Source organism: Drosophila willistoni (assembly GCF_018902025.1).
Source record: "Drosophila willistoni isolate 14030-0811.24 chromosome 2R unlocalized genomic scaffold, UCI_dwil_1.1 Seg167, whole genome shotgun sequence".
Lineage (NCBI taxonomy): Eukaryota > Metazoa > Arthropoda > Insecta > Diptera > Drosophilidae > Drosophila > Drosophila willistoni.
In genome coordinates this window covers 15,372,926-15,398,946 of record NW_025814050.1, presented here as the reverse complement: position 1 = coordinate 15,398,946, position 26,021 = coordinate 15,372,926, and the positions used below count along the sequence as shown (strand labels likewise).

The 26,021-nt window shown below is 30.6% G+C and overlaps 3 protein-coding genes across 3 annotated transcripts; 2 read left to right on the top strand and 1 right to left on the bottom strand.

Annotated features, from left to right (window-relative positions):
- Nucleotides 1-294: 294 nt before the first annotated feature.
- LOC26529022 (microfibril-associated glycoprotein 4) lies at nucleotides 295-1,460 on the bottom strand. The gene is made up of 3 exons (XM_015178423.2): nucleotides 1,365-1,460; nucleotides 704-1,302; nucleotides 295-638 (listed from the first exon to the last, which is right to left on the bottom strand). The coding sequence occupies exons 1-3, from the start codon at nucleotides 1,446-1,448 to the stop codon at nucleotides 506-508; spliced, it is 816 nt and encodes a 271-aa protein (XP_015033909.1). The 5' UTR covers nucleotides 1,449-1,460; the 3' UTR covers nucleotides 295-505.
- A 13,640-nt stretch (nucleotides 1,461-15,100) lies between these two features.
- On the top strand, nucleotides 15,101-16,971 carry LOC26530227. The gene is made up of 2 exons (XM_023175851.2): nucleotides 15,101-15,270; nucleotides 16,906-16,971. Exon 1 carries the CDS (start codon nucleotides 15,103-15,105, stop codon nucleotides 15,226-15,228), a length of 126 nt encoding a protein of 41 aa, XP_023031619.1. The 5' UTR covers nucleotides 15,101-15,102; the 3' UTR covers nucleotides 15,229-15,270; nucleotides 16,906-16,971.
- A 1,425-nt stretch (nucleotides 16,972-18,396) lies between these two features.
- LOC6641821 (PRL-1 phosphatase) lies at nucleotides 18,397-23,697 on the top strand. The gene is made up of 4 exons (XM_002065055.4): nucleotides 18,397-19,093; nucleotides 19,154-19,320; nucleotides 22,484-22,615; nucleotides 23,375-23,697. Exons 1-4 carry the CDS (start codon nucleotides 18,974-18,976, stop codon nucleotides 23,484-23,486), a joined length of 531 nt encoding a protein of 176 aa, XP_002065091.1. The 5' UTR covers nucleotides 18,397-18,973; the 3' UTR covers nucleotides 23,487-23,697.
- The last annotated feature ends 2,324 nt before the right edge of the window (nucleotides 23,698-26,021 follow it).

Sequence of the window (26,021 nt, the reverse complement as noted above, 5' to 3'; positions counted from 1 at the left end):
GGGCGTGGCAAAATCTTTACACAAACAAAATGAGCGCATTTACTAAGTAAATATACATACCAAATATGGTGTCTGGTATACCTGATGTATGGTATACCTAAGTCGGCTAGACGACTGACTTACTTCATTGATTTTTTGTTGTTTTCGGAATGGTTTATATTTCCAATGTATTATTGGACAATTACTAAGTTTTTTGCAGATCTTTGACTGCCTAAATGAGAGATGAATTGGCTGACTCCTACTAAAGTAACCTATCCCGAAGTTTTGGAGTCCAGAGAAGTATCAATCGTTGAATTCTTCAAGCTTAAACTTATTTAAAGTTAGTTAGTTTATTACAAGTTTATTATCAATAGAAATAAAATTAAATACAAAATACAAAAAAAAAAAAAAAAAAACACCCAACACCATTTACAAACAGGAATACGCATAAATTTTCGTTCATCGATTCATAGCAAATTATTAGAGCATTTGATTTGCATAAAAATTAAAATAGCAATATATGAGATTAGATAGTTGGACGTATCATCATGTGGGTGTAAATTAAGGATACATTATAGTTCAAATTATCCCAACTATCCCAACCTATACCATTTCGTTCTGGGGCATCGCCGTCCTTATAGAAAATTCCATTTAATTGACTGGAATTGCAGAAATCAAATATTATAAAACACATGCATATGGATGAGGACTTCAATAATTTTACCTATCGCCACAGTAAGTGTACCACCATCCACCACTTCCATCGCTGGTGCAATCCTCATCGCCTTCTGAGTTGTCCCGATCACGAGTGGAAAACTTTGCACCAACATTTTCACTTAAGGAATCACCAGCTGTACCAACGTATGCACCAAGGGAAGTTAGATTATAACTGTTCTCCTCGCTACCGACATTGAAGTCATCATAGCGAGCATATCTTGTTATGCCCTTAACATCTCTTAATTCTATATATAACTCATGAGGTCTAGCTTGTGTCATCATATGCAATTTTTCTAAGCCAATAAAAAAATCACCTTGGCTATCACCGAACCCGTGTTTGTAGTCATTCCAGTTCCGATCAAAGCTCACATTTCCATTCAATCGCCTTTGAATTACCGTCCAACCTTTTGTGGCCAACGAATCTTCAACGGACTTGGAATTCGCAATTATGAGACTTTCAACGGCATCCAAAACATTTCCAAACTGAACAAAAGTTTCTTCATAGGCATCCAATTGTATATTGAGTTTAACTATTTTACTCAACAAAGGTATAACCACATTATAATAATTTTCAACGCATTGGTCTGGGGTTAAATTAGTTTCAACCTGAAACATTAAGCATAGATATTCATAAATAATATATTTCACTTCTGGGAACTTATTCTTACAGCATCATCGTCATCACTAATCTCCGTAGCATTTATCCTTTGGAATAGTAGATAAATTGTTATTAAAACAAAAAGATTTCTCATCTTGAACTTGATTCTTTGAGCACTTTAAATGAACTGAAATAAAGTTTTCTATCTGTTCGACTTGTTAACTAATCTAACTAATACTTAGTTGGGCAATTTACATACTCGTATTTTTTTCGCAAGAATCATTTTTAATTTGTTGCCCTTAAAAGGGAAAATTGTGATCAAACCAGAGGGCCGGAGCTGACTTCGACCGCGTCAAAGTTTGTATACCCTTGCAACCTTACCCATAGCCATCAAAGTGGAAAAACGGTTTTTCTAAAAAGGCTAAAGTTTTCGAAAGAACGGCCTACAATCTTAGGAATAGGAAATAACTAATTTATTGGTCAAAGTCACTGTTTTCGACCGATCGTTCCTATGGGAGGTATGTGATATAGTCACCCGATCTTGATCAAATTTGGCACAGTCATTAACAGATATATTAAACTAACGAATGTTTAATTTGAAAGTAATCGCGTCAAAAGTAACGAAGTTATTAACAAAAGTCACTGTTTTCGAAAGATCGTTCCTATATGAGCTACATATATGATATAGTCACCCGATCTTGATCAAAATTGGCATAGTTGTTTATATGTGTAACCAATATTAAATTTCACGACAATAGCTCGGAAAATAACGAAGTTAGTGAGAAAAGTCACTGTTCGTGACTTTGCCGTTTGTATGGGAGCTATATGATATAGTGGTCCGATCCGGCTGAACCCGAGATATACAACCCCTGCACTATATACAAGCCTACATGCAAAATTTCAGCTCTGTAGCTCTAACAGTCTAGGAGGAGTTTGCGTTGATCCAGACGGGCGGATGGACAGACGGACGGACGGTCGGACATGGCTATATGAACTCGTCTCATCATGCTGATCAAGAACATACATGTATATACTTTATATGGTCGGAGATACTTCCTTCTATGCGTTGCACACTTCTGACCAAAATTAATATACCCTTTTTGCAAGGGTATAAAAATGATATAGATCTAGTATCAGTGGCGGATCGTGCGCTCGATTTTATTATAATTATAATAATAATTTATAGTTTAATAGCACTTACTCATACACTTCTACATATAAGTAAACTTACTTCCAAATTCCAATTCCGAAAGTGAGCTCATTTCTAGTTAATAGCTAATTAGCTAATAGTCAAGCTAATGCTTATTCATTGCAGTTGCGAGTTGGCGAGATCAGGAGCATACTGCAATAAATGCATATGTTTTGTATACTGATAAACTGCCTTGGGATGGGACAGCTGCCCAGCCAGTTCTAAAATTGCTGCAGAAGATTGGTTTATCGTGCAATAACAGCTATGTGCTCAAACTTTTCTCTTTTATCCATCTAGCCATAAGTCTCAACCTGTAGCTCTTCCATAACAGATGCTGCACCGACCACATCACCATCGGCCTCCTTGATGTCGACAAGAATCTTGGTGAGACGAGCCCGCTCGATTTCCACATAGATCTTGCCTTCGGTGACGAGAATGGTGATGATAATGAACAGCAACCGATTGTAGTTGTTGCATCCACCACACGTCGTCGTCGTGACTTTAATTTAATATTTATACATATGTATTTGTGCTATTATCAAAAGTCCTTTTCCTTTTATAGTCTTTGATTTTTAGCAATTTCTTGTTGTCCAAAGCAAAAATTTGCCCTTCTTTGCACAGTGAAATTCATTTTAAATTAAAAATCTAAAGAAATCCTCGAAGAAGACGAGAATCCCCATTAGATTGGGGCTATTGTGGCATTAGTTTTCAATGCGAAACCAACATCATAATCATACAAAAAAAACGTATATAAATATATAAAGCCTTAGATGTATAAAAGTTATAATTTTGTTTGTAATTCCAAAGAATCTTCATAATTATTTGTGCTTCTTACAAACAACAAACAATTAGACATATGAATGGATACTTGGCACCTGCAAATTAAAATAATTTAAAGGCCCAGCAATTTTCCTTTTTATAAGGTTTCTTTGTGACCGCCGGTCGATAAAAAGGGCGTAACTAATATAAAATATTTAGAAATCTGTGGGTGGTATTGTGCCCGTCAACATATTGAGTGTGTAGTACTATTACCGGCTCCGTTATGTACCAAGTAAGACAGTGATCTCATTGCGATACAATTTAAAATTTAAATACTTAACGCTAAGGCGCGCTGCTCCTGCAAACAATTTCAAATTTTAGTATTTTAAATTGTTCGCTAGGCGAATTCAGTCAGCTGACCAAGCCAATTGAGCTGCGGCGAATCTGACATTGGTACTGTTCGGCTCGACTAATTGGTTCGACTCAGTGCTGCCACATGAACTTATCGATAGCAAAAGAATCGCTAAAACGCCAATAGTAGTGTTGAGCACTGCATACGGAATTGTATTGTAAAAAAAGGAAAAAATTTGAGGTTAACGAAAATTCATCAGCTTTGACAAAAATTTAAATGTGGAACTTCAATCAAAAGGCATATGCTAACAAAATCAATAAAAACATTGTTAACATAAACGTGAATTATTAAATACAATTAAACAAACTCCAGACAATTGTCAAGTAATTTGCATTCGTGGAGTTTTCTTGTAGTCGCGTTTCGCATCTGTGTATAAGTGTTGCGTTCGTGTGTGTGTGTGTGTTTTAGTCAATCGAAGTGTATTAGTGTGAGTGAATTTCAATTCAGCTCGTGCACTGTGGGAAAAAGCAACGAAAAAGCTTCAAAAGTTATAATCAAATGTGTATGGCAATTGCGGTAAGTGTATTGACAATTTTTGAAGAAACAAAAATTCAAGTTATTTATATACACATAAATTAAGTTTTTATTTTTAACAAATTTTTAATAGATATAAACTTCTGGTCTGGCCAGGCAACACACTCACACACACACACTCTCTTCCCTCTTGCATTCTGTTTCACTATCGTTCTTTTTACTTTTTAATAAGACATACATATGTATGTACATATGTATGTATGTATGTATATATTTTTCTTTGCCCTGTGTGCGTAAATTGAGAGCGGTTGAAAGCGGTTGAAGGCAGTGGAAATCAGTTGAAAATTGAATGGACAGTGAATCAGCACCGCAACAGACAGCGGCAGCTATATATATAGTTTTCTATATCCATTAAATGGGGGATATATATAGGTATAGTCAATATTTACTTTGACCCAATTAGTTGGCAAAAAATATTTTACATGTGGTGACCCCGATTCGCCCAATTTGGCAAAAGGGAAACCAGGCCAACGTCAACGTGGGCTAGATTAATACACACACACACACACACACACACAAAAAAAGGATATACTAGGATAAAAATATGATTTAATTAAGTGCAAAGTTAGTGATATTCTATTCTTATGTCACTTCGGATTTTGGATCATTAAACTTAAAGAAAACGCATAAGAGAATTGTAAAAAAGCTACTTTTAGGCCTCTTTTTTTCATATATTTCAACAATATTGCGAATCCTCAAAAGTATCTAAATTTGGAACCCCATGTAATTTTAACCTATGATTAAAAGTAAATGTGTAGCATTTAGGATAATAAACAAAAGGCCTTATTTATTCAACAATTATAATGTGTGAAAAGTCAACATCTAGACCAAACATAAAACCATATTTTCGGCTGTTAAAGTATTTAAAGTATTATGTATTTATTTAAAAGAAAAAAAGCAAGGCGTAACCTTAAAAATGTTACTAAAAATGTTTAATGATTACTTCTTTTTTTTTGATTTTTGCTCAGTGTGGCTTAAAGTTTATGTAAAAATTAAGAAGGACATGGCAAAGTTATGTCCCAGATTCATTTACTTCTGCTGAACTTATTTTTATTAATACAGAATGAAGAGAGTATAGAGGTAGATATTCAGTTTGCATATAATCTTATTTCTTTTTGGCAAACTGTTTGTTTGTTGTCTTTAGTCTCTCTCTCTCTCTCTCTATCGCTGTACGTCATTCAGAGCACGTATTATTATTAATATCTAATCTTGAGTAGAAAGATGCTTAAACAGATTTATCACAAGACCGAGTGAGGAGAAACAAAATGAAAAAAGAAAAAAAAACAGTTCACTTTTTCTACTCCAGCAATTGAGATCATTTATATTTATTTATATTTTTTTAATACATTATTAAACCTATAGTTAACCTTATCAATAATCAGAGTATGTATATTCATTATATGCTTTGCTTTTTATTTATATTTTATCTTTGTTCTTACTGCTTTTGTTTTATCGCGGTAATCATCGATTCGTTTGGCGTTTTCTGTTTTTTTTCACATTTGCTTTTTGTGCTTGCGTCAATGGAAATTGTTGAAGAAATGTGACCAAAAAATAAAAAAAAATAAAAGAGACGACAAACAAAAACCAAATATGAACAACAACTGACGCAGCGACCAGGCGAAAATACTCGAAAATTCTGTCAACAATTTGTTGTTTTTCGAAAATGCCTTAACTGATTTTTATCATTGTTGTTCCGACTACAAACATACATATATACATTTCTATACATATGTATATGTATGTTTGTATCTATCGTTCTCAAATGTGTTTTCTTCTTTTCGCAAACACAATATTTAAAAGAGAAAGAAAACAGTTGTTCAAATTAGGTTTTTTTTTATATATAGCCCAGTTAATAATCAACCACAAAAACAAGTTATTATACATAAAAACTTTTACCTACTTTGCCCCAAAAGAAACAGAGGAATTTTATTAGATTTTTAGTACATACAGTAACACCCCTTTTTGAGAGGACACCCTTTAATTTACTATGGAAGATTGTTGGGGAGTTGAAACATTTTTGGCTATAATTTAGCAGAATACTCAAGATACTATTGCTCTGAGTTTCTAAAAATATAAATAAAGACTTCCTGAGACATTTTCGTTTAAGAAGAAAACTCTCGGATCACTTGAATAGATTTATTTTGGTGGACTACACAATTTAGGTGGTCGACCCGTTTAAAATTTTTTTTTTTTTAAGAGTGATTCAAAGTTAGAACTTTAAACTGAATATATTCTATAAGTTTCAAAACTATCTGATAAGACTTTTTTGGCGGAAATTTTATTAATAAAAAAATTCCTTTAGCCATATATTCTAAATAGACTTTATTTTCGGTTTCCAACAAAAACGAAAAAAAATTGTCGGATAAAAAGACTCAAAAGTCGCATTTATTTTTAGTAAGCAGTATTACAAATTTATATATTAAGAATTGGCATAGATTTTGATAATTTTATAGATAGATAAATTTGTAGCCAAAGTTATTTATAAAGTAATTATTTCGAAATTGTTATTGGGAACAACCTCAATACAATTATTTACACATTCTTTTCAATTCCATTCACTCATTCTTTCATAAATTTGTTTTTTTTTTACTTGATCTTCTCTGTCCTTGAGTAAGTTCAATGATATCAGAACCGGGAGGCAGAGAGACAGGCCGGGGTTTTTTTTTTCTTACCTTGCATATCTTTGCAGTTTGATTTAGTTTTGTTGATTTTATTTTATTTAATTTTTCGTTTGTTTTTTTTTTTGTTTTTTATGTATTCTTTGATAAAAACAAAATCAGAAATACTTCTTATACATTCCCACATGTGTTTGTATATGTATGTTTTTGCGTTGTGCCAGTTTTTCTGTTTTTTTTTTTTTGTTTTGCCTAAATTTAAATTTATCTTTTGCATAAATGCTTGTCATTCAACTTGTTCATTTGATTCATTTCCTTTCAAAATTGACAATAAAATTTCAAAATGACAATAAAATTACAAAATTTCAATAAAATTGAAATGGATGTTTTTAATCGGTATTAAAAATGAATAAAATAAACTAAGGAACTAGCATCAAAAGTGAAGTGCAGAAAAATGTTAATTCATCTAGAATTTGAACTTCTTAAGTTTTATATTTTCGTATTTTATACACCTTTCCCAAAAAGTTGACAGTCCACAAATACACAGGATGTCCAATGGACATTTCTAAAACAGGATGTCAGGTTAATCCTGACAAGAACAAAAAAAATATTGTCAAAATTATATGATACAATATATACACAAAAGTAATATCTCGACCTTAATTTTTTATTGCTTTTTATTTAATTGTAAATGACAAAGAGAAACAAATATAAAGCAAAAATAAAGATTAAATAAAACCAAAAATATTTATAGATAACCTAATTCGCAGTTATTAATTTTTCCACTTTGCTTCACTTTGGCCCACTTATCACCTTAATTTAACCGCAAACTAATTGCAATTTAATTATATATCCAACGATCGATAAACGTAACTTGCCTATACCCTGCTCTTCTTTCTGACTTGGCATTGGCTGCTTGCTTTTATTGTTTATCCCATTTTTTGTTTTAACGATTGTCACGTTTTCGGAACTTGTGCAAATAATTTCCCGCCCCCTTCCCCCCAAACAAAATACATACTACTCATCCATGTCATGTCTAAATATAACCCCAAAAACAAAACCAAACGACAAAACATGCAATTGAATTTACAAACGTCAGTCAGTCAGTCGCTCGGTCGTTTCGGCTAATGGTAAAAGAAATAGATAGTCAGAGGGAAAAACGGGAGCCAGTCGGCGGTCATAAATGCGAGTTTCTATATATAGCCTAAGGAAATTATTATTATTTTTCTTCTTCCTTTTCGATGTCCTTGCTTGCTTCGTACATTATTGAGAGGGTAAAGAAAATGCAGTGCAGAAATGATAACCTTGTAAGTGATTCTCTTGTTTGATTGATAATTGGGCAAAAATGCAACAGTATAAACATTATATACATATATATTCATGGGTATGTATGTTACAACCAACGTCAATTGTCGTTGCGATAACAGATCCAGATGACGCATTCAAAATACATATACGTCATTTGGAAACACAATCTTTCGGAAGTTACAGTGAAAATATAAAGTTTGCATACAGTTATTAATTATTAAAAAGGTTACAAATAGTTAAAATCAATTTTTATAGTTATTTTCAAGGCCAGAATAAACTTTGAACAGAAATGTTTTCAATTTCCAATGAAATGTCAATCGCTTTCGTTTTAGAAACTAATTTGAAAACATTTTTGTTTTGCCTACTATTTGAGCTTACAGGGTTGCCAAACTTTATCATTATTTCTCTACAAATTTGTTTTCCTGACAGAAATAATAGAGGGTTTTTTTTAACTGATTCTGATGCTAGTCATGGCTAATGAATTGGTTTTTTTTTACACAATTTTACATATTTTATATAAAATTTATATGTTGTTTATGGCTTACCATAAAAATTGAAATTTAATATAAAAAATTTTCGAAATCAAGATCAATTAATAAAATTAATTGTTGTAAATAAATCATTGGATCGAAATTATCCACTAATGCTTTGAGTTGTTATTAACATATCACAGATATAAAGAAAAATATTTAAAACATGTAATTTTCATGAATTTATAAGAGAAAATCCAATTACATCCAATTACGAATCGACAATTGAACAGAATATTTTACAAATTACAGAGGTTTTCGATTTACCGGGTTTTCCATTCCAACAAAGGTTCTTCAAGGGAACAGCAGTTTCCTACGAAATATTTATGCTCTCGATTTAGAGGGGTACGAAATATCGAGGCTCGTCTTTACTTGTCATTACACTGACTCAAAAGCACACGTTCAGAAATAAATCTTTACCTTTGATTTAAATTTAAGTCGTAGGTGATGTCTTTGCAAGAGACACTGTCAGAGAATTACAAGTCCATGTTGTTGTTTTTGGTAAAATAACAACAATAAGTGCATTGACTGAAACAAAATGGAAAAATAGAAACTCGATTCAATCGTAAAACATTTCATTGGTCATAGGACTTGCGTGGTTGACAAGGACTAAGGACCACATCAATGCAAAGTTTTATTCATTGGATGCTTCAATAAAAAATACACAATAAGTAAAGGATAGAGGCCTTTTGCATAACTAAAAATGAAGTAAAACCTTTAAATTTAAACAAAATTTTACTACCACATACATGTTTGGTTTACTTTTTTATTCTTCCTTGAACTTTGGCAATTCAATTTCCCCCTCAAGGGAACTCTGAAATATTTCTACATTATAGATTTCTATTGTAATTTTTGTGAATGTAAGAAAAACATGCTATGATGAAATACACTTTTAGTGAAGCTCAGTTTCCTCTTGCAAAATCAATAAGCGAAACGAAAAAAAAACCCACACACACACATTGAAAGCTCTCAACTTGCGCACAAAAGGACATTGCTTTCCATGTGGTTTCACTTCAATTGTGTGTGTGTGCGGGATTTAGTTAGTGACCGCAACTAAACTGCGGTTAAATTAGGTCTTCTAAATGCGTGACTCTGCCGAGAAAGTTCATAGTTAATATAAATATACGATAAAAGTGTCAAAAGTAAGTACACATTATTGACTATTTTTGCTTATTGAATGATTGATGAGGGTTAAACTCTAATGGAAATGGAGTAGAGTATAGAGAGTGAAGTGAAGTGCATTGACCCCAATTCATTGTAGATCAGGCCTGGCCAAATAGTTTTCGACTCTATTTTATAATAGCAAATGATTTAAGCTGAAAGCACCAGTTTAAAAATGGATATTTCTTACAGATTTTGAAATTTCAAAACAAACAGAACGATAAAGAAATATAAATATCCTTTAAGGAGCAAAAGAACTTTTAGTGAAGTTAATTATTCAAAATTAAGACGAATAACTTCTCAAATTTAAATCAACGTTTTACAACATTGTTAATTTTGTATTTTAGATCCCATGAATTATTGTAGATTCGAATTGAATAGAAATTAAAAGTATTTTTTATTTTGAAACTGAAAAGATTATATGAAAGAACAATCAAAACTGGATCTTAGCCGGCTTCATAAATCTTAAAATTAAAAATCTTATAAATTAGTAAGATTTACCTAAGACCGCAAGCCGGCTAAAATCCAGATTTGATTATCTTCAAACACGTCGAAATCTAGACAAACATGGAAGCTCAATAATATACATATTTTCCATCTCTTTCACTTCTTAAACTTTTCATCTATATTCCTTAAACACAACTCAGCCTCACCTTAATGTGAAACAAATTGAATAAAATCCAAATTAATATATTGGAAATCATAAATATAATGTAAAGTAGAAATTATTTCTAAATTTAGAATTGGATTTAAAAGAGTGAAGGACTCACATGCTAAAAGACTTATAAAGGGTCTAGATCGAAACTAAAAACTTTCGTGAATAACTTATGAATAAAATTCTCCTGAATGTCGACTTTGTCTGTTAAATGTCACCTTGTCGCCAAGCCTCATCTTTTCCTAAATCAGTCTCTAAATCTAGATAGATAAGGGAAAAGCCCAATCACCAGTCCAGTCCCTACTTTTAGTTCTGAGTTAAATCAAACTAAACTTGGATTAAGTCCAGATTCAAGCGGCGCCGTCAGTCAACATTGTTATCGCAGCTTGTCGATTGTTTAGTCTACATTATTTTCAATATGAATTTCGCAAGATTGCATAATGCCAATGCGTCTGAATAATGTCTGGTCCTTTCGTCAATTGTTTGTTTATTTTATTTATTGACACATGTAGACATATCGAATGGCGAAAACATTATCAAATTACTGTGAAATAACACAGTCCATAGTAGAGAATGTGTTTTCGGTTTCCTTCCTTACTTTTGTTTAAATAATATGAAGATACTATTAAGGAGGGATAGCGTTGTTGGTATTGAGTTATATCGAAGCTTTAATACCCATTACTTCATATTGATTTGTGCCCAGGTTCCTCTTTTTCATTCGCCTATTATCTGCTTAAACTTTGCGTCTTGGGAAAACAAATAATAGGTATATATTGCATTCAAGCACGTGGACAGAAACGTCTGGCAATTCGATATGCTGAACTGAAGGTTCAGTTTCAATTGCAAGAAATTTATGAAGAGGTGCTAGTACCTTGAACCCAATAATGTGACTGAAAATTTCACACAGACACAGAAACCCTTCCACCCAGACGTTTGAATTAACCAAATTTATTTATTGTTATTTGGTTCTTTTTTTATCACCTTTTATCCCTTCACAAAATTGGTTGCCTCTCCCGGTTCCTGGTTTCTTGTTTTTTTTTTCTTTTCTTTGTTTCAAAACTTGTTGTGTCGACATCAAGACTTTGCTGTCTATCATCAAACAAATAAACAAAAAAAAAAAAAATAAAGAAAGAAAGAAAATTGTCTGGCCACATGACATTGACTTTTGTCTACAAACACACACACACACACACACACACAGTAAGAGAGGACAATCAACTTTCTATATGTACATATAAATCTTAAGGGTTCATTTTTTGTTTTAGTATTTTGTTTTTTTTTTTTTTTCTTACTTATACATAACTTTAACAATTAATTGGAATTTTTATTGCAAATAAATTGATTAGATTATGTGTCTCATAATATGTTTGTGTGGGTGTGGGTGTGTGTGTGTCTGTGTGATAATAAAATTACTAAATAAGGAAAAGATTGACGTAAAGTGCTGATATAGCTGGAATTTTCCAGCTCATCGAAGAGAAATATGTATGTGATTAAATCTATATCTGTCTAAATTTATACACTTACTCATTATGGGAGATATAAGATTCTTTAAGTAATTTGCATTGCCAACTTAATTAATCTAGAGAGTGAGCGATTTTAGAAAAATAAAACTCCTTTGATCTGCTTAAAAATTTATCCTATAGTTTTTTAAATAAATACAAACTAAATTGAAAAAGTGTCTTTTCAAAAACTCGAAACCATAATACAAATATGAATCTATGAATTCTTTGAAAAAGTTATAGAAAAATGTTTACAATTTATCTCTAGAATATTCATTCAGATTTTGGTATTTTTGTGTTTTTTGAGTTCTTTAGTCTTGGCTTTAATTTATTAGATTAATTAATACTAAAGTAGTTTTTTCTGAAACTGTGAAAGAAAATGTATTAAAATTAGATTGCGTTTCCAATAAGCAATCCTTTTCTAGACTCTTGAAGATATTATTGTAGTTCATAAAAACAATTCTCTTTGGTAGGATGAACTTATTTTTGACTTTAAAATATTTCTCAACTGGATCTAAGCAGCTTAACTTCTTTTATTTTGACCAAAGTCTCTTGGTTTGTTTCGATTGCAATTTGCATTGCAAAATTTGTTAAAGTGATTATCGATTTGAGTCATTCTTAATTTCGATTTGTATGGCTTTTTATTAAATGTATCGTTAATATAATGAAAATTAAGTTAAATTTGTTAATATATGTTTTATTTATACGATAGGATACTTTTTAAAGAAAACAATTCAAGTATTAATAATATAGAACAAATTAAGAAACGGAAAGGGTATAGCATCTAGACTAAACTGTAATGATAGTTAGTATACCCTTGAAATTTCTACTTGATTTAAATACTTTTAACAATACCTACCTGTAATTGTATCTGAACATCACTCAAGCATATTTTGCGGTGAAATTCTATACAATTGCATTATAGTACACGGCTAAATTGCCCTTTGTAGGCAAGCGACAATTTCCTATGCCTATACAAATGCCTTTATTTAGTTAGATTAAACTGGTTTTAATTTAAAACAATTTACATATATATATATGCTTAGATAAATTGAGTTGACCTTCATTAGTACTTACTGTTGAGTTACAATAAACAGAATTTAAGGGTTTGTTGTTATTCTTGAATAACAAACGCGACCTTGAATTGTATAAAGTTTCTGTTTTTGCATGCCATCAACTAACTTACAATTACTAAATACTGTAGATGACATCTCTCAGACTAGACTCGGCTCGTGTCTAGCTCCAATTAAAGAATATATGTACATATATGTATGAGCAGAAATCATGACGTTTAATAACTATAAATACCAGATCCGACCTGGATGTTAAACGATCTTTTTATATATATATATAATCAAATGAATTATCACTTAGGTCAACAAAACATCTTCTTTTTTTTCTGTTTCTGTGAACATAAAGGAGTACTCTATAATTTTTCAGTGGTAAATTGCAAAGTTTGTTGTTGTTAAAGGTCCTTAAGATCTTTAATTAATGTTTTTTCTCTAGTTTTAGGTTACTTGAACTCTAAATCTAAATCTTTGAAGTCACTTGTTTTGCAGAGCAGCTTCTGATTCTATATCTTCTTTCTCTTGTTTTTTTATATAGTTTCAGCACGAAAACTTTCAACGTGCATAAGATAAGCACAGGTTGTTATTCTGAAACTTTTTCAGAAGGTCCTTCAACTTTTTTGTTGTTAACATCCAAGGATTAGAGTGTAAGGATTGTCTTTGACACTTTTTTGTTGACAAGTGATGAAGCACAAAAGCTTTTAATGTAGCTTGTACGAGGATATATGAGAGTCAGTCATGCTAGCCAAAAACTACTTAAACTTGTGTCCTTTTAGGTTATAAACAGCATATCACATATTATTTAGGGGCTATAATTAAAATGGTTTGTAACAAAATAATGTTGAATTTCGAAACCGTTAATTAAAACTCTTTATTGGCTTACTTGATCAGAAAATTAAAATCAATTGAATGTCCAGCAGCACTCTCTACCACACCCACAACCAATTCACCCAATTGTCTTTAAGTCCATATACATGTAGGCTTTTTTAAACAATTTATAATAATTAAAGCAATAAGAAATGCATGTATTAGGGCCGACTACAATATACTCTACACCTTATATAAAATGCCTTAAACATTTTTAAAGATCAACAAAGACTTACCATTTAGCTTCCCTTTCTTATGCATGCGATGATTGTGGCGCACCTAGCGGCCATACAAAATGTTTTTTATGTATAACTCGTTCATTTCTGTTGCAATTATAATGAGATTTGGCAGACTTGTAGATATTGATCACTTAATTAACCATATTAATTTTAGAAGTAATTCAATTTTAGGGCGTGGCAGAGAAGTACAGAATGTTAATGTGAATACAATCTTTAAAATTAGCTTTTATGCAGAAGAAAGTGGATCAGGAACATAAGTGTATCAAAAGTACTTATCTCCTGTTGGCAACATATTCTGTTGTTACTTTATATATACTCTCCGTTATCTTAAAGAGTATATAATAGCAGAAAGGGTAAGGACTTCCCATAAGTTCGAAATTTGTAAATTTCTTGAGAATGAGAAACAATTAAAATCATTTAATAAATTGAACAATAAACGAAAGTGTTTGTTGATGGGAGGATTAATAAAAACAAAAAAAAAAAAAGATATATATTCGAATGTCTGCCGACTACCGGCTGCCAATTGACCCTATCCGCCTGTCTCTCTCTCAGATGCCCCTCCATCTTTGTCTTGCAAATTTGAAGCTTTAAAAAATGCAGCAGACTGTGAAATTTTATTTTTTTATGAGTAAGGAAGAGTATAAACTTATATATAAACGTGCATATAACTCAAAATATATGTATGTATAGATGTACATATATAATATACAAAAGCAACAAACTCTCCTCTCACAACTTTTGTAGAAATAGACGTCACGAGGAGCCCCCAAAGCGAAAGAGACCGAGAGAGACAGAGAGAAACTGGCTCTTATTTAAGCAGTAGGCGAACTCTCCACCCACCCGCTATACAGTTGAGTGTGTGACTCTTTCTCTCAGTAAGTCTCCACTTTGTTAGTGGTGGAGAGGGGCGGGGGCTCAATTTGGCATTTGGCTTGGCTGTTGAGTTGTCAATACGCTCAGTCGATAGCAAAAGATGCAAGAGTGCTCATCGCGCAGCAGAACGAGTCGTCTGATTAGTGTTGTAATCGATCAACGTCTTAGAATTGACACCTGTCGATATCTAATCGAGATACTATCTCGTCGCATAACGGGCGATTAACCAAATCAAAACAGTTAACACTTATCTGAGCCGCAAATAATTGTAATTAATATTTTAAAAAACAAAAAAAAGTTCCACTGTGTTTCTACCTCTCTATATAGTATATATATATATATTCATATATGTGTGTGTGTGTGTGTGTGTGTGTGTGTACCTTTGTATATATATTTATATATTTTACGGTGTATTTTAAATATTTGCTTTTCATTTTTGCAAAGACGCAAAACAGAATCTACCTACATCTATACATACATTGCATAAGTCACACAAATACAAAAAAAAAACAACAAAAAGGAAACTTGCAAAATAAATAAGTTGTTTTCAAAGAAAGAGCGAGACTAACTATATATATATGTACATCTATGTATATTTGTACATACACAGACACACACACACACTTACACTTATACGATTTAAGTGAAAGTCATGTGTTTTGTTTGATTTTTGTTTTTATTTATTTTTTTTTTGCACCCGCTTCTTAATTAGTTTCACGCGTTATACTTCCCTTTAAATATACATATATATATTTGCATGTTTTGCCCAATAACACTTACACCTCCTTTGATTTCTTGGTAATCTGTTAATTACCTGCCAAAAATCATTGCCATAGAATTCCACACATTGAACTTCATTTTAAGTGTGAAAGAGAAAAAGAGAGAGAACTAACAAATACTTGTGAAAAATAACATCTAAACAAAAAGCAAACCACGACAAACACCTCAATTCTTAACAAAAGTGGAATTATTAAAATATATATTCTAAATTAGAATGGTTTTTATTTTTGATGTGCGAAAATAAATGTTGTATCTGATTCAACATACGTTGCCATGGAAACTATATATCATTATATAAATAAAGTCAAGATATCTCTCTCTTATCACGAATAATTTCTTATCAATATAACGAATATGTGTGGAAAGTGGCAAAAAAAAAAAAATACAAAAAAGGAATGTACAACCTACATAATGAAAAAAAATATATATACCAAACTCTGAAATTATATGTTTAAAAATTAAATTAAAGAGCGACTATTGAAACCACATTCTAAATATTTTTGCGTACAACTTGTCGTATGAGTAATATTAATATGTAAAACTGAAGAAAACAAATAATACATTAAGTTTTTTTGAAAATATTCATTATAACAATATAACCAGTCTAATGGACAGATATCCACATATATGTACATATATATAAAAATGTGTGTGCCGCGTATACATACATACATATGTACATATTTATATATGGCATATGTACAAATATCTTGAATCTTAAAAGCATATAATATAGAATCTATATTTGTAGACACAAGAGCAAAAAGAAACACAGTTCAGAGGCAGGCATAAAAATAATGTAAATATTCTTGGAAAAAATTGTTCACCATCATCATCATCATCAACAACATCATCATTGTCTTCGTCACGTATATTTTTCGAGGCTTTTGTTCGTTTCAGAAACAAAAATTTTACTTGGAAAATTGAGGCAAACACAAAAAATAAAATTTCTATTTACTTTGTTTGGATGCCAATGAAATAAAAAGGCATTGTATAGATTAAAAAAAGGGGATAACTTCTATGTAAGATGTGTTTTATCCTGTCTTTTTAGACTAGAGAAAGAAGAAAATCTTTAAAATTTATCGTTTGTAATAAATTGTTTTATTTCTTTAACTTATTTCAGTTGGTTAGACCTGTTCCCACATCTATGGAGTTTCATCTAGACAGTGCAGAATACTGCCAGGCACAGCACAAATAAAAAGTAAGTAAAAGAAAGTTTTTTGGAATTTGATCTACATCAAACACTAAGAGAATTTCACTTCCCAAAAATCGATCTTTAACCCGACTACTCGAATTTTGATATCCAAGGTCGTTTTACGTCCATTTAACCCCATAAAATCTATATCTATATTCGCCTATAGCCCAATATCCACACAATCTCATTTGCCAAGTTCAATAAACAAAAAAACTTAACTGTTAACTGATAGTAAACTAAGTTATTCAAGCTACTTTGCTCTTCACATTAATAAGGCCAGCATATTTTTGTAAAGATAACTTTTTAATAACTTTAGTAAACTCCACCAAATATGTCAAAAACTTTGAAAAGAGGTTTCAAAAACATTGTCAATCTCCACTGGCTATTAAAATTTAAATGACTTAAGAAATTTTAAGCCTTAAAAAAGTGTTTTTTTTAATATCAAACACCTATTTGATCAAGAAATAGCATTAGAGGCTATGTTAAATTTAGCTGGAACTTGTTAAAGAAAATACTTATATGCTTAAATTGTTATACAACTTATTAACCAAACACTTTAATACTTAAAATTGCCTGAAGTTAGTTTAGTTCAAACATTTAACAACAAAAATGGGGTGCTTCTATTAATGTGGAACAAACTGTTTCTAGAGTGAAGCATAGTTTTGTATGCTAGAGAGGGAGAATATATGTAATTATTTACTTTCTTGTTTAGGGCTCTAACTATAAATGAAACACCCTCTAAAAAGTTCAAGTTGTGCCCACCTAGAAATGGATTTCAATGGAATATGTTTGTTTCCCTCACTTAAATGGCACGTGGCGGGTGACCACTACCTACTGAGGTCATTTGAGTTTTAGCAAAATTAAGTGCGTTGACCCCAAAAAAGGAAAAGCACAACCACCCCCTAACCTCTCCCAGTCGTTGGACACTGTTGAAATTGATGGAATTAAATGTGGCAAATTATTTCATTGCATGCAATTGAGTTTAATAGAATTAATTGATAAGAAACAAAAAAATAAACATTAAATCCTTATGCTATTTTTCTTTTTTTGACTTAAACTTTTATACTAATATCATTCTTCTCACTCTCCTCTATTTTAGGTAATTAAAATCTAACCCAAGGGGCATCGTGATTGCAAGCCTGATTGAACGCTTTTCAGCGGTCAGAACAGAAGTCAACCGATCCAACAGATCAGACGTGGACAGAGAATCCAAACTGATATATATAAATATAACTATAAAATCGGGGATCGAAAAAAAAAACAAAAACGCTTCAAGAAAGCGTAAAGCAAAAAAAATAAGAAGTTAGAAACGAAGCAAAAACAAAGAGTAAAAAAAATACAATAACAATTTCTTTTGGTGAACGCAGTTCATATCAAAATTATATTTAAAAAACAAAATTAAAATTATTTTTAAATTTAGCAACGAAAAAATTGTAAAGAAACAACAAAAGAGAAAACAAAAAAACCCATTTTTGTAAATCATAAATCATTTTAAATTAAAACTAAGTGAGAGACACAGGGATATATTATTTTGTTTGTTTTTGAATGTCAAGGATAATACATTGAGTTTCCTTGTGATAAAGAGTTTAAGACGCAAAATTGTTTGTACTTAATTTACTTAAGTTTTACTTAATTAATTACACATTATTATCAAATTCGTTTCTAAGACCAAACTTCTATCCCCATCCACACACACAAAAACACACACACGAAAATCAATTAATTATATACACACACACATATATATATATAAATATTTATTTTTCTACCAACTAAAAACAAAAAAAAAGAAAGAAAAAACTAAAAGTCAAAGTGAACGTAGGAACGCTGAATTTTTGCAAATTAGAAATCAAGCAAACTTCCCTTCATTTAAATTTAATACAATTTAAGTTTAGATTAGTGAGGACAAAAAAAAAAAGCGAACTTATTAATCAATTAATTGTGTAAACCTCAGAGTTAGGCGCTACTTTTCTTTTCCCAATTTGTATAATTGTTTATGAGCATCAATATGCGTCAAAAAGATCTAAGACCAGCCCCAGCTCTAATTGAGTACAAGGGCATGAAGTTCCTAATCACCGATCGACCATCAGACATAACAATTAATCATTACATTATGGTGAGTCTAGATTTTAGAATACAATCAAGAATCTTTCACTATCTCCATCTCTCTCTGCAGGAGCTTAAAAAGAACAATGTTAACACTGTGGTGCGTGTCTGTGAGCCAAGCTATAATACGGATGAGCTTGAGTCACAGGGGATTACTGTCAAGGACTTGGCCTTCGAGGATGGCACCTTCCCGCCACAGCAAGTGGTTGACGAATGGTTTGAGGTCTTGAAGGAAAAGTAAGTGGCAAAACAATTTACCAAGTGCTCTATAGTTATATGATCGCATAATGTCTATTATTAATAGAATAGAAATATAATATATATATTTGTTCATTCATAAGTTGTATGATTTTGTTGAAATCGTGATAAACCTAATGAAGCTAGGTTTATTAATTACACTTTTTAGTTCACATTAAGTGCTAATAACAAGCGAAACGTTATAAGCAATTAATTAATGCCAAGTTCATGTTTCTAGTTTGTTTCGAACTTATTCCTTTGCTTTATTTATAAATTACAACTCTTAAGTGCTGTTTGTTCAATTTTCTCTAAATATTTAAAGCATTTCTGATTTCTAAGAAACTTTTCTATAAAGAAATAATTCTATAATTTTAAAAACAGTAAAATTAAAACAGTTAATGCTTTTCATTCTTTCAAGAATCACAAAACACTTCAAAGAAAAAACTGCAGAATTGAAATTTTATATTTTTATTGCTTAAACTAGTTGAGAATTACAACTAAATAAGGCGAAACTCAAAGAAAAGACTCCAAAATGGCGATTTATTAGTTTCAGTGCTTAAACTAGTTGAGAATTACAACTAAATAAGGCGAAAATCGATTATCAAGCGTTACAATATTTTAATTTAGAACTTAATGGTTCTTGAAATGATTACCCAAATAAATTGAGTATTTTTTTATGCTACCTTTTTGATAGGCTTTTCCTTGAAGCAGCTTAAATGAAATGATTGATGCATTTCGTTAATGTTTTTTTAATTTAATTCAAAGTTAAGCAACTTTTGACTTGGCTTTTAAAATTTATTGAATGCAAATAACATTAAAAAGTCACCATAAAAGACTCGATATGTGAACTAAAAATTGTATTGAGATTTCTCATTTAATTAATCATTAGTTTTTAATTGTAGTTTTAGCACATTTTTCTTATTACTTCTACTAACATTATTTAATTTGTATATATTAAAATTAGCTTAGTTTTCATTACATCAAACATCAGAAAGAAACAAACAAATTGCCGATATACCTCAAGTGATTTTTATCAATTTATTCAGTATTATTATTTGTTGCTTACAGTGATAAATGAGATCAACAATTTAAACTAACATCAACTTAAAGCCAACAAAATGACAAAAACAAAAAAAAAAACACATCAACTGCTAAACTATTATTAATAACATGAAAACTGAACCAACTAAAAGTGCCTTACACCAAAAACTATAATCAAAGCGACTAACCTTGGCCATGCCTTGGTTTCTATATCCCTGCAATAATGTGTTCTTTAAAAACAGAAATAAAATTCGACTGATTAGAATAAAAAAGAACTTAAAATAGCTTGCAAAGATGTTTCAGAATGTATTAGTCCTTCGAAAATAAATGTTTCTTAACTTTTTGATCAAAAATGTTTTCAAAGCCCAGACTATCAATTAATTAAAGCTGAAAGATTCCTAACTTTCTGAATACAAATTCTTTGAAACTGTGTGAGTAAGCTTTAAGAGAGTCCCAACTTTCTGTGGCAAAAATCTTCAATACGATGTATTCTTGAGTAATACAGAATTCTAGATCTAAAAATATTATTTAAAACTTAAATGTTTTAGTCAATAACTTGAACAGCTTCATTTTCGTAATAGGCTTTGAATGAAAATATACTTAGACCTTTCAAAAGAAGCTTCTCATCATAAAGTTAACCTTCAAAACAAAACTATCAAAGTTTATTAACAATTGTTAAGCATTTAGTCTGAATTGAAATATATTTAATGTATATAGAGGACACGATTAGATTCAAGATTTCTGTTACTTGGAGTAATTCTTAATGAGTCTGAATACTGATTAAATGAATACCAATTTTTAATAAGTTTTAAGAACTTAAAAAGTTTTAAATGAATACTAATTTCAAAGAATTTTTAAAAACTTTAAACAAATGAAACAGAATGGGTTATTTTATGAGACCTATTGAGTGATTAAACGTATAATGCCAAAACTGCATATGTATTCACAGTTTTTTTTAGGGATATTGATCCCAAATTTCTCAAAGACATTCAATATTTTTATGAATTTTCATAATTTAACTGCTGAGTTTCCCCTCCAAGGGCCTCAAGCTCTAAAAAAGAAAGCTTTACCGATTTTTGCAGGGATATAGTAAATAAATTTATGATTTCCCCAACTCTTTACAAACCATAAAAATGCGCTTTTAAAATTTTCCCGCTTCAGCTCCATCCTAACCACACACACAATTATTTATGATTTTCTGCAGCTTTTGTTTCGAATTCATTTTTTGCGCTCTCTATATATACATACATATCAATATGTATATAATATAGTGTAATTTGTATTATTTCTAGTTGCTCCATAGATTTTTTGATCCTCACACACACACACACACAAATACAAATAACTACTCTTATTCCTTGATCTTTTTTCTCTGCCCCCGTTTAACACATCCTAAAGAAAACCAAACTCTCTACTCAAGGAAATACAAATATTACTCTATACCTTTAATTTTTCTGTATTGTGTGCTATTGTTTTTTCGGTTTTGTTTTTTGTGATACTGCCGCCTACTGTGCCTACTACTACTTCTACTACTACTCTACTCCACTCTACTACTATTACTGCCTACTACCAAATAGTTTTAGAAAGTCCACAAGCGCCACAATAACCTACTACAACAAACATAAGCGTTTCTCGCTAAGACACATACCAAAAATACAAAAAACAGTCCCAACAACAACAACAACAACAGCAACAGCAACAATTAATGCAACAACCAAACCAACAAGCCGAGGCAGTCTATCTTCTATATCGGCAGCCGCAGCAGCAGCAGCAACAGCAACATGCAACAGCAATCACAACAGGGCAACTGATTTAATGCCATTAACCGCTAATGAAATTGATATAAACGATACAACATCGGCTGCAATTTGTAATAATACTGCATTTGTTGATAATGAAACTTGTCGGTAAGCGTAGACACAACTGCAATCAATCATGACACTCTGCCAACAATCAACTTGTCACTCTCTATCAAAAATTGATCATTCTTTTTAAGTATTTGTTTGTCTATGTGTTTATTTCTAAGATGTTTTTTTTATTATATAGAATTCCTATGAATCAATTTTCATATCATTTGTTGTATACTTATCAATATTGTTCTCTTCTTTAAATACTTTCTCAGATATCAACAAACACCGGACGCCTGCGTTGCTGTGCACTGTGTGGCTGGTTTGGGACGTGCTCCAGTTTTGGTTGCCTTGGCACTGATCGAATTAGGCTTGAAATATGAAGCAGCTGTGGAAATGATTAGAGAGTAAGTTCAAGTATATGTACATGCATATGAATACTTTGGAATATTTGGTAGAGTAACTCGTAAAAATTCAATACTACTGGATTTAATAGTCATTTATGAATTTAAATTAATGTTAGACTGAAACATTTAAAGACTCAGAGAACTCTGCAGCATTTTGATTTTATATTGCGACTACTCACTGTATTTAAAGTATTCAATTATTCACTGTATACAAGCTATTCCATAAGTTTTTCTTTTAAATATTCAAATATTCAGAGCATTATGAGTACTGACGTTAATAATGTGCTTATTAATTTATTTATTTGCATTATTTAGACTGCTTAAAATATTCACAGTATCTTAATTCTTCACAATATTCACATTATTTCTGTGTAATTATAGTATTTGATGAGTTTTCATTATTAACATTCAAAAATTCGTGTACTCTTGTTCACATTCTCCACGTCCACGTCTCCATTCTTCACGTCTCCGAATGGCTTAATCTTTGTACTGAATTGACTAAATTGTTAAAAAAAAAACGTAGAGTATTTCGTATTATTATTATTGTGTCTTATTCAATAATAAATGACCAAATGAATGACTCTGTGTAATCTATCGATTTCACAATTAAATGCTTAGGTTTAATCCTTACCTTTTATTGATCTGCATATCAAACCTTTAAAAGACTTTTAGTTATTAAAGAACTGTGTAATTATGTATGCATTATTATGTATTAACTTAATTAAATATTTAATGATTCTTTTTGTTCTTTCATTTTAGTAAACGACGCGGCGCCATTAATGCCAAGCAGCTTTCATTTTTGGAAAAATATAAGCCAAAGGCGCGACTAAAGCACAAAAATGGCCACAAAAATTCATGTTCTGTGCAATAGATTTCCAAAACCATATGTATATTCCCACCAGATAAAAAGTGTTCATTTTTTCAAAACAAAAAAAAAAACCAACAACAACAACAATTAATAAAAAGAAAAAAAGCAAAAATGCAAAACCAAAACAATACAAACTACCAACATGTAAAACTTAAAAACAAACCAAGATAAAACCTATAGCCCCAGTAAATTTCTATCTAAAAATTAAAAAAAACAAAACAAAAAATTTAATAGTTCATTGGCATTGAATTGTATGTAATTGTATGTATTAATTAATGTAATTTATTTATTTTATATTCTCTCCCCGCCCCACTGATGATAGCCCAGATGCATACCCCTATCTTTCTCACACAGCACTCATAAAAATGAAAAAAACGATTGAGAAAGTTTAAATTTTGTAACTATATATATAAATATATATATATATATGATATTCTAAATATTCAGCCCATAATACCCCATCAAATGGTTGTAGAGAAGGGTATATAGGAAACAAGATTATTAACAACTGTAGCAAAGAAAGATAATATCGGATGAAGCTCCTTCACCTTCTTTATACCCATATTGCCATAGTCTAATCGAGCATTAACTTAACTGAAGAAATAAAACAAAAAAGAGAAAGAAAGAAAGAAGTTATATGTAGAGTGAAACACACGAGTATATACATACACCCAAAACAACTATGAAAAATCATATAAATGGAACTAATTATACAGTTATGCATATACCCACACATACATATACACATATATATATGTAGAAAAAAGCGCTTACAACAACCAAACATCAAATGAAATGAATGAAAATCTTTAATTAGATTCGCAAATTAAGCGTCCTAAGTCTGTAACTAAAGTTAAACTATAAGCGATTCTGTTGTTATCTGGCAAATCGATGTACTTAATTGCAGCTTTTGTATACTAACTTGACTTTCTTTTTTTAATTCAACGAACCAAAGTCAAAAAAAAAATGTATCTATATTTATATAATTGTACAACTCAATGCTTCTTCACATTTATTTACGAATTCATTTCGCTTTCTTTCGCTTGATTTAAACAATAAACGAAAAGTTCTCTGATAAATATTTATATATATATATGTGTGTATGAGAAAAATTAAAAAACAGAAAACTTATATACATATTAAAAAAAAATAGCTACAAATTTTTACATTAATGACTACATACATTTAACTATAAAATATTTGCAGCAGTTGCCACAAAAAAAAAAGAAAAGAAAAACCTAAAGACAAGCAAAAAGAACACCAAAAAAATAAAATAAAAATAAAACCACAACAAAAAATTGAGAAAATGAACATGAAAAATTATTGAGAAAATAAACCTTATTATTAACAAATGCCGAAACGTCAAACAAAAACAAAAAAAATAAAAATTATAATGCTTACAAATTAATTTATCCAATATTGAATTGTAATTTTTTAAAATGTTAGTCATTACAAGGAAATAAAAAAAAGAAAAAAACGATATATTAAATTAAAACTTGTCTTATTATTTTATTAACTATAATTGAAATGATGTCCAATGTGAAGTATAAAAATTTATCTTTAATTTTGCCATTGTTGATCATTTTTGCAGCTTTATTGAAATGGAAAAAAATATCACAATATCGGCTGCTTTTAATTATTTCAAGAAGAACTTGAGGTATCAAATATGGGAAAGAACATTTAACTTGACTCGTCTTTACCCATTAACATTGAAATATTTATGAAAAACCATTTATTTTTGTTAATGTTATACAGAAATATTTAAACATTGGACATGGAACCTTAGTAACATTTGTTAGTCAAGATATCTTGGAAGTACATATTTACAGCAAAACTAATATGTAATGCTTTGCCGGCGTTTTGAACAAAAAGTTCACTCTTTTATACTAAAAAAACAACTTCGACTTTTAGTTTCCTTTGTTTGAACTTTAAAAATGTCCCATGCTGTTCAGTGTGTTACTTGTCAAAAGGATTTGGGACGAGCGAATCCAAAATTCACGCCGGTAGCGTTCTTGGGATATTTAAACCACTCTTGTTCGTGATCCGATCCAGGAGGAAATAAAAGCAATTCGAATAATTTATACTCGTAATTAAGTGAATCTTCCAAGTGAGAGAGCAATTTCGATAAATCCTCGTATAAACCACATTTTTTTTTTCCTTCCTTTCTGTTGGAGTCTTGGCATTATCGATTCGAAAAGTTCGTATAGTTATCATAACTGATAAATTTATTTAAATTTTTAGTTCGTAACAAATATATTTTGCTTGTATTAATTTACCGACTGCCCCAATAGATTTTCGAAAATCTCAATTTCTGCACAACCCAAGAAAAGTTTATAGACAATTTCATTATGTGTTTAACGATGTTTCTCTTTATTTTTTGTTTCGCATATATAAATAAATATATGTATATTGATAATTAAAACTAATAACTTTTACAATCTGTTCTTGTTCTCTTTGTATTTTATTAAATGTGTTTTATACCATTTTTTAGATTTTTTTTTTTGTTTTTTTTTTTATCCACCCAGAAAAAAGACTGCG

Bases quoted from the DNA above. Each gene is read 5' to 3' on its own strand.
- LOC26529022 (XM_015178423.2), bottom strand. From the start codon at position 1,448: ATGAGAAATCTTTTTGTTTTAATAACAATTTATCTACTATTCCAAAGG. The intron at 1,303-1,364 runs GTAAGAATAAGT...TTAATGTTTCAG, and splicing joins TTAGTGATGACGATGATGCT to GTTGAAACTAATTTAACCCC. The intron at 639-703 runs GTAAAATTATTG...CTGCAATTCCAG, and splicing joins TACACTTACTGTGGCGATAG to TCAATTAAATGGAATTTTCT.
- LOC26530227 (XM_023175851.2), top strand. From the start codon at position 15,103: ATGCAAGAGTGCTCATCGCGCAGCAGAACGAGTCGTCTGATTAGTGTT.
- LOC6641821 (XM_002065055.4), top strand. From the start codon at position 18,974: ATGAGCATCAATATGCGTCAAAAAGATCTAAGACCAGCCCCAGCTCTA. The intron at 19,321-22,483 runs GTAAGTGGCAAA...ATACTTTCTCAG, and splicing joins TTTGAGGTCTTGAAGGAAAA to ATATCAACAAACACCGGACG. The intron at 22,616-23,374 runs GTAAGTTCAAGT...CTTTCATTTTAG, and splicing joins GCTGTGGAAATGATTAGAGA to TAAACGACGCGGCGCCATTA.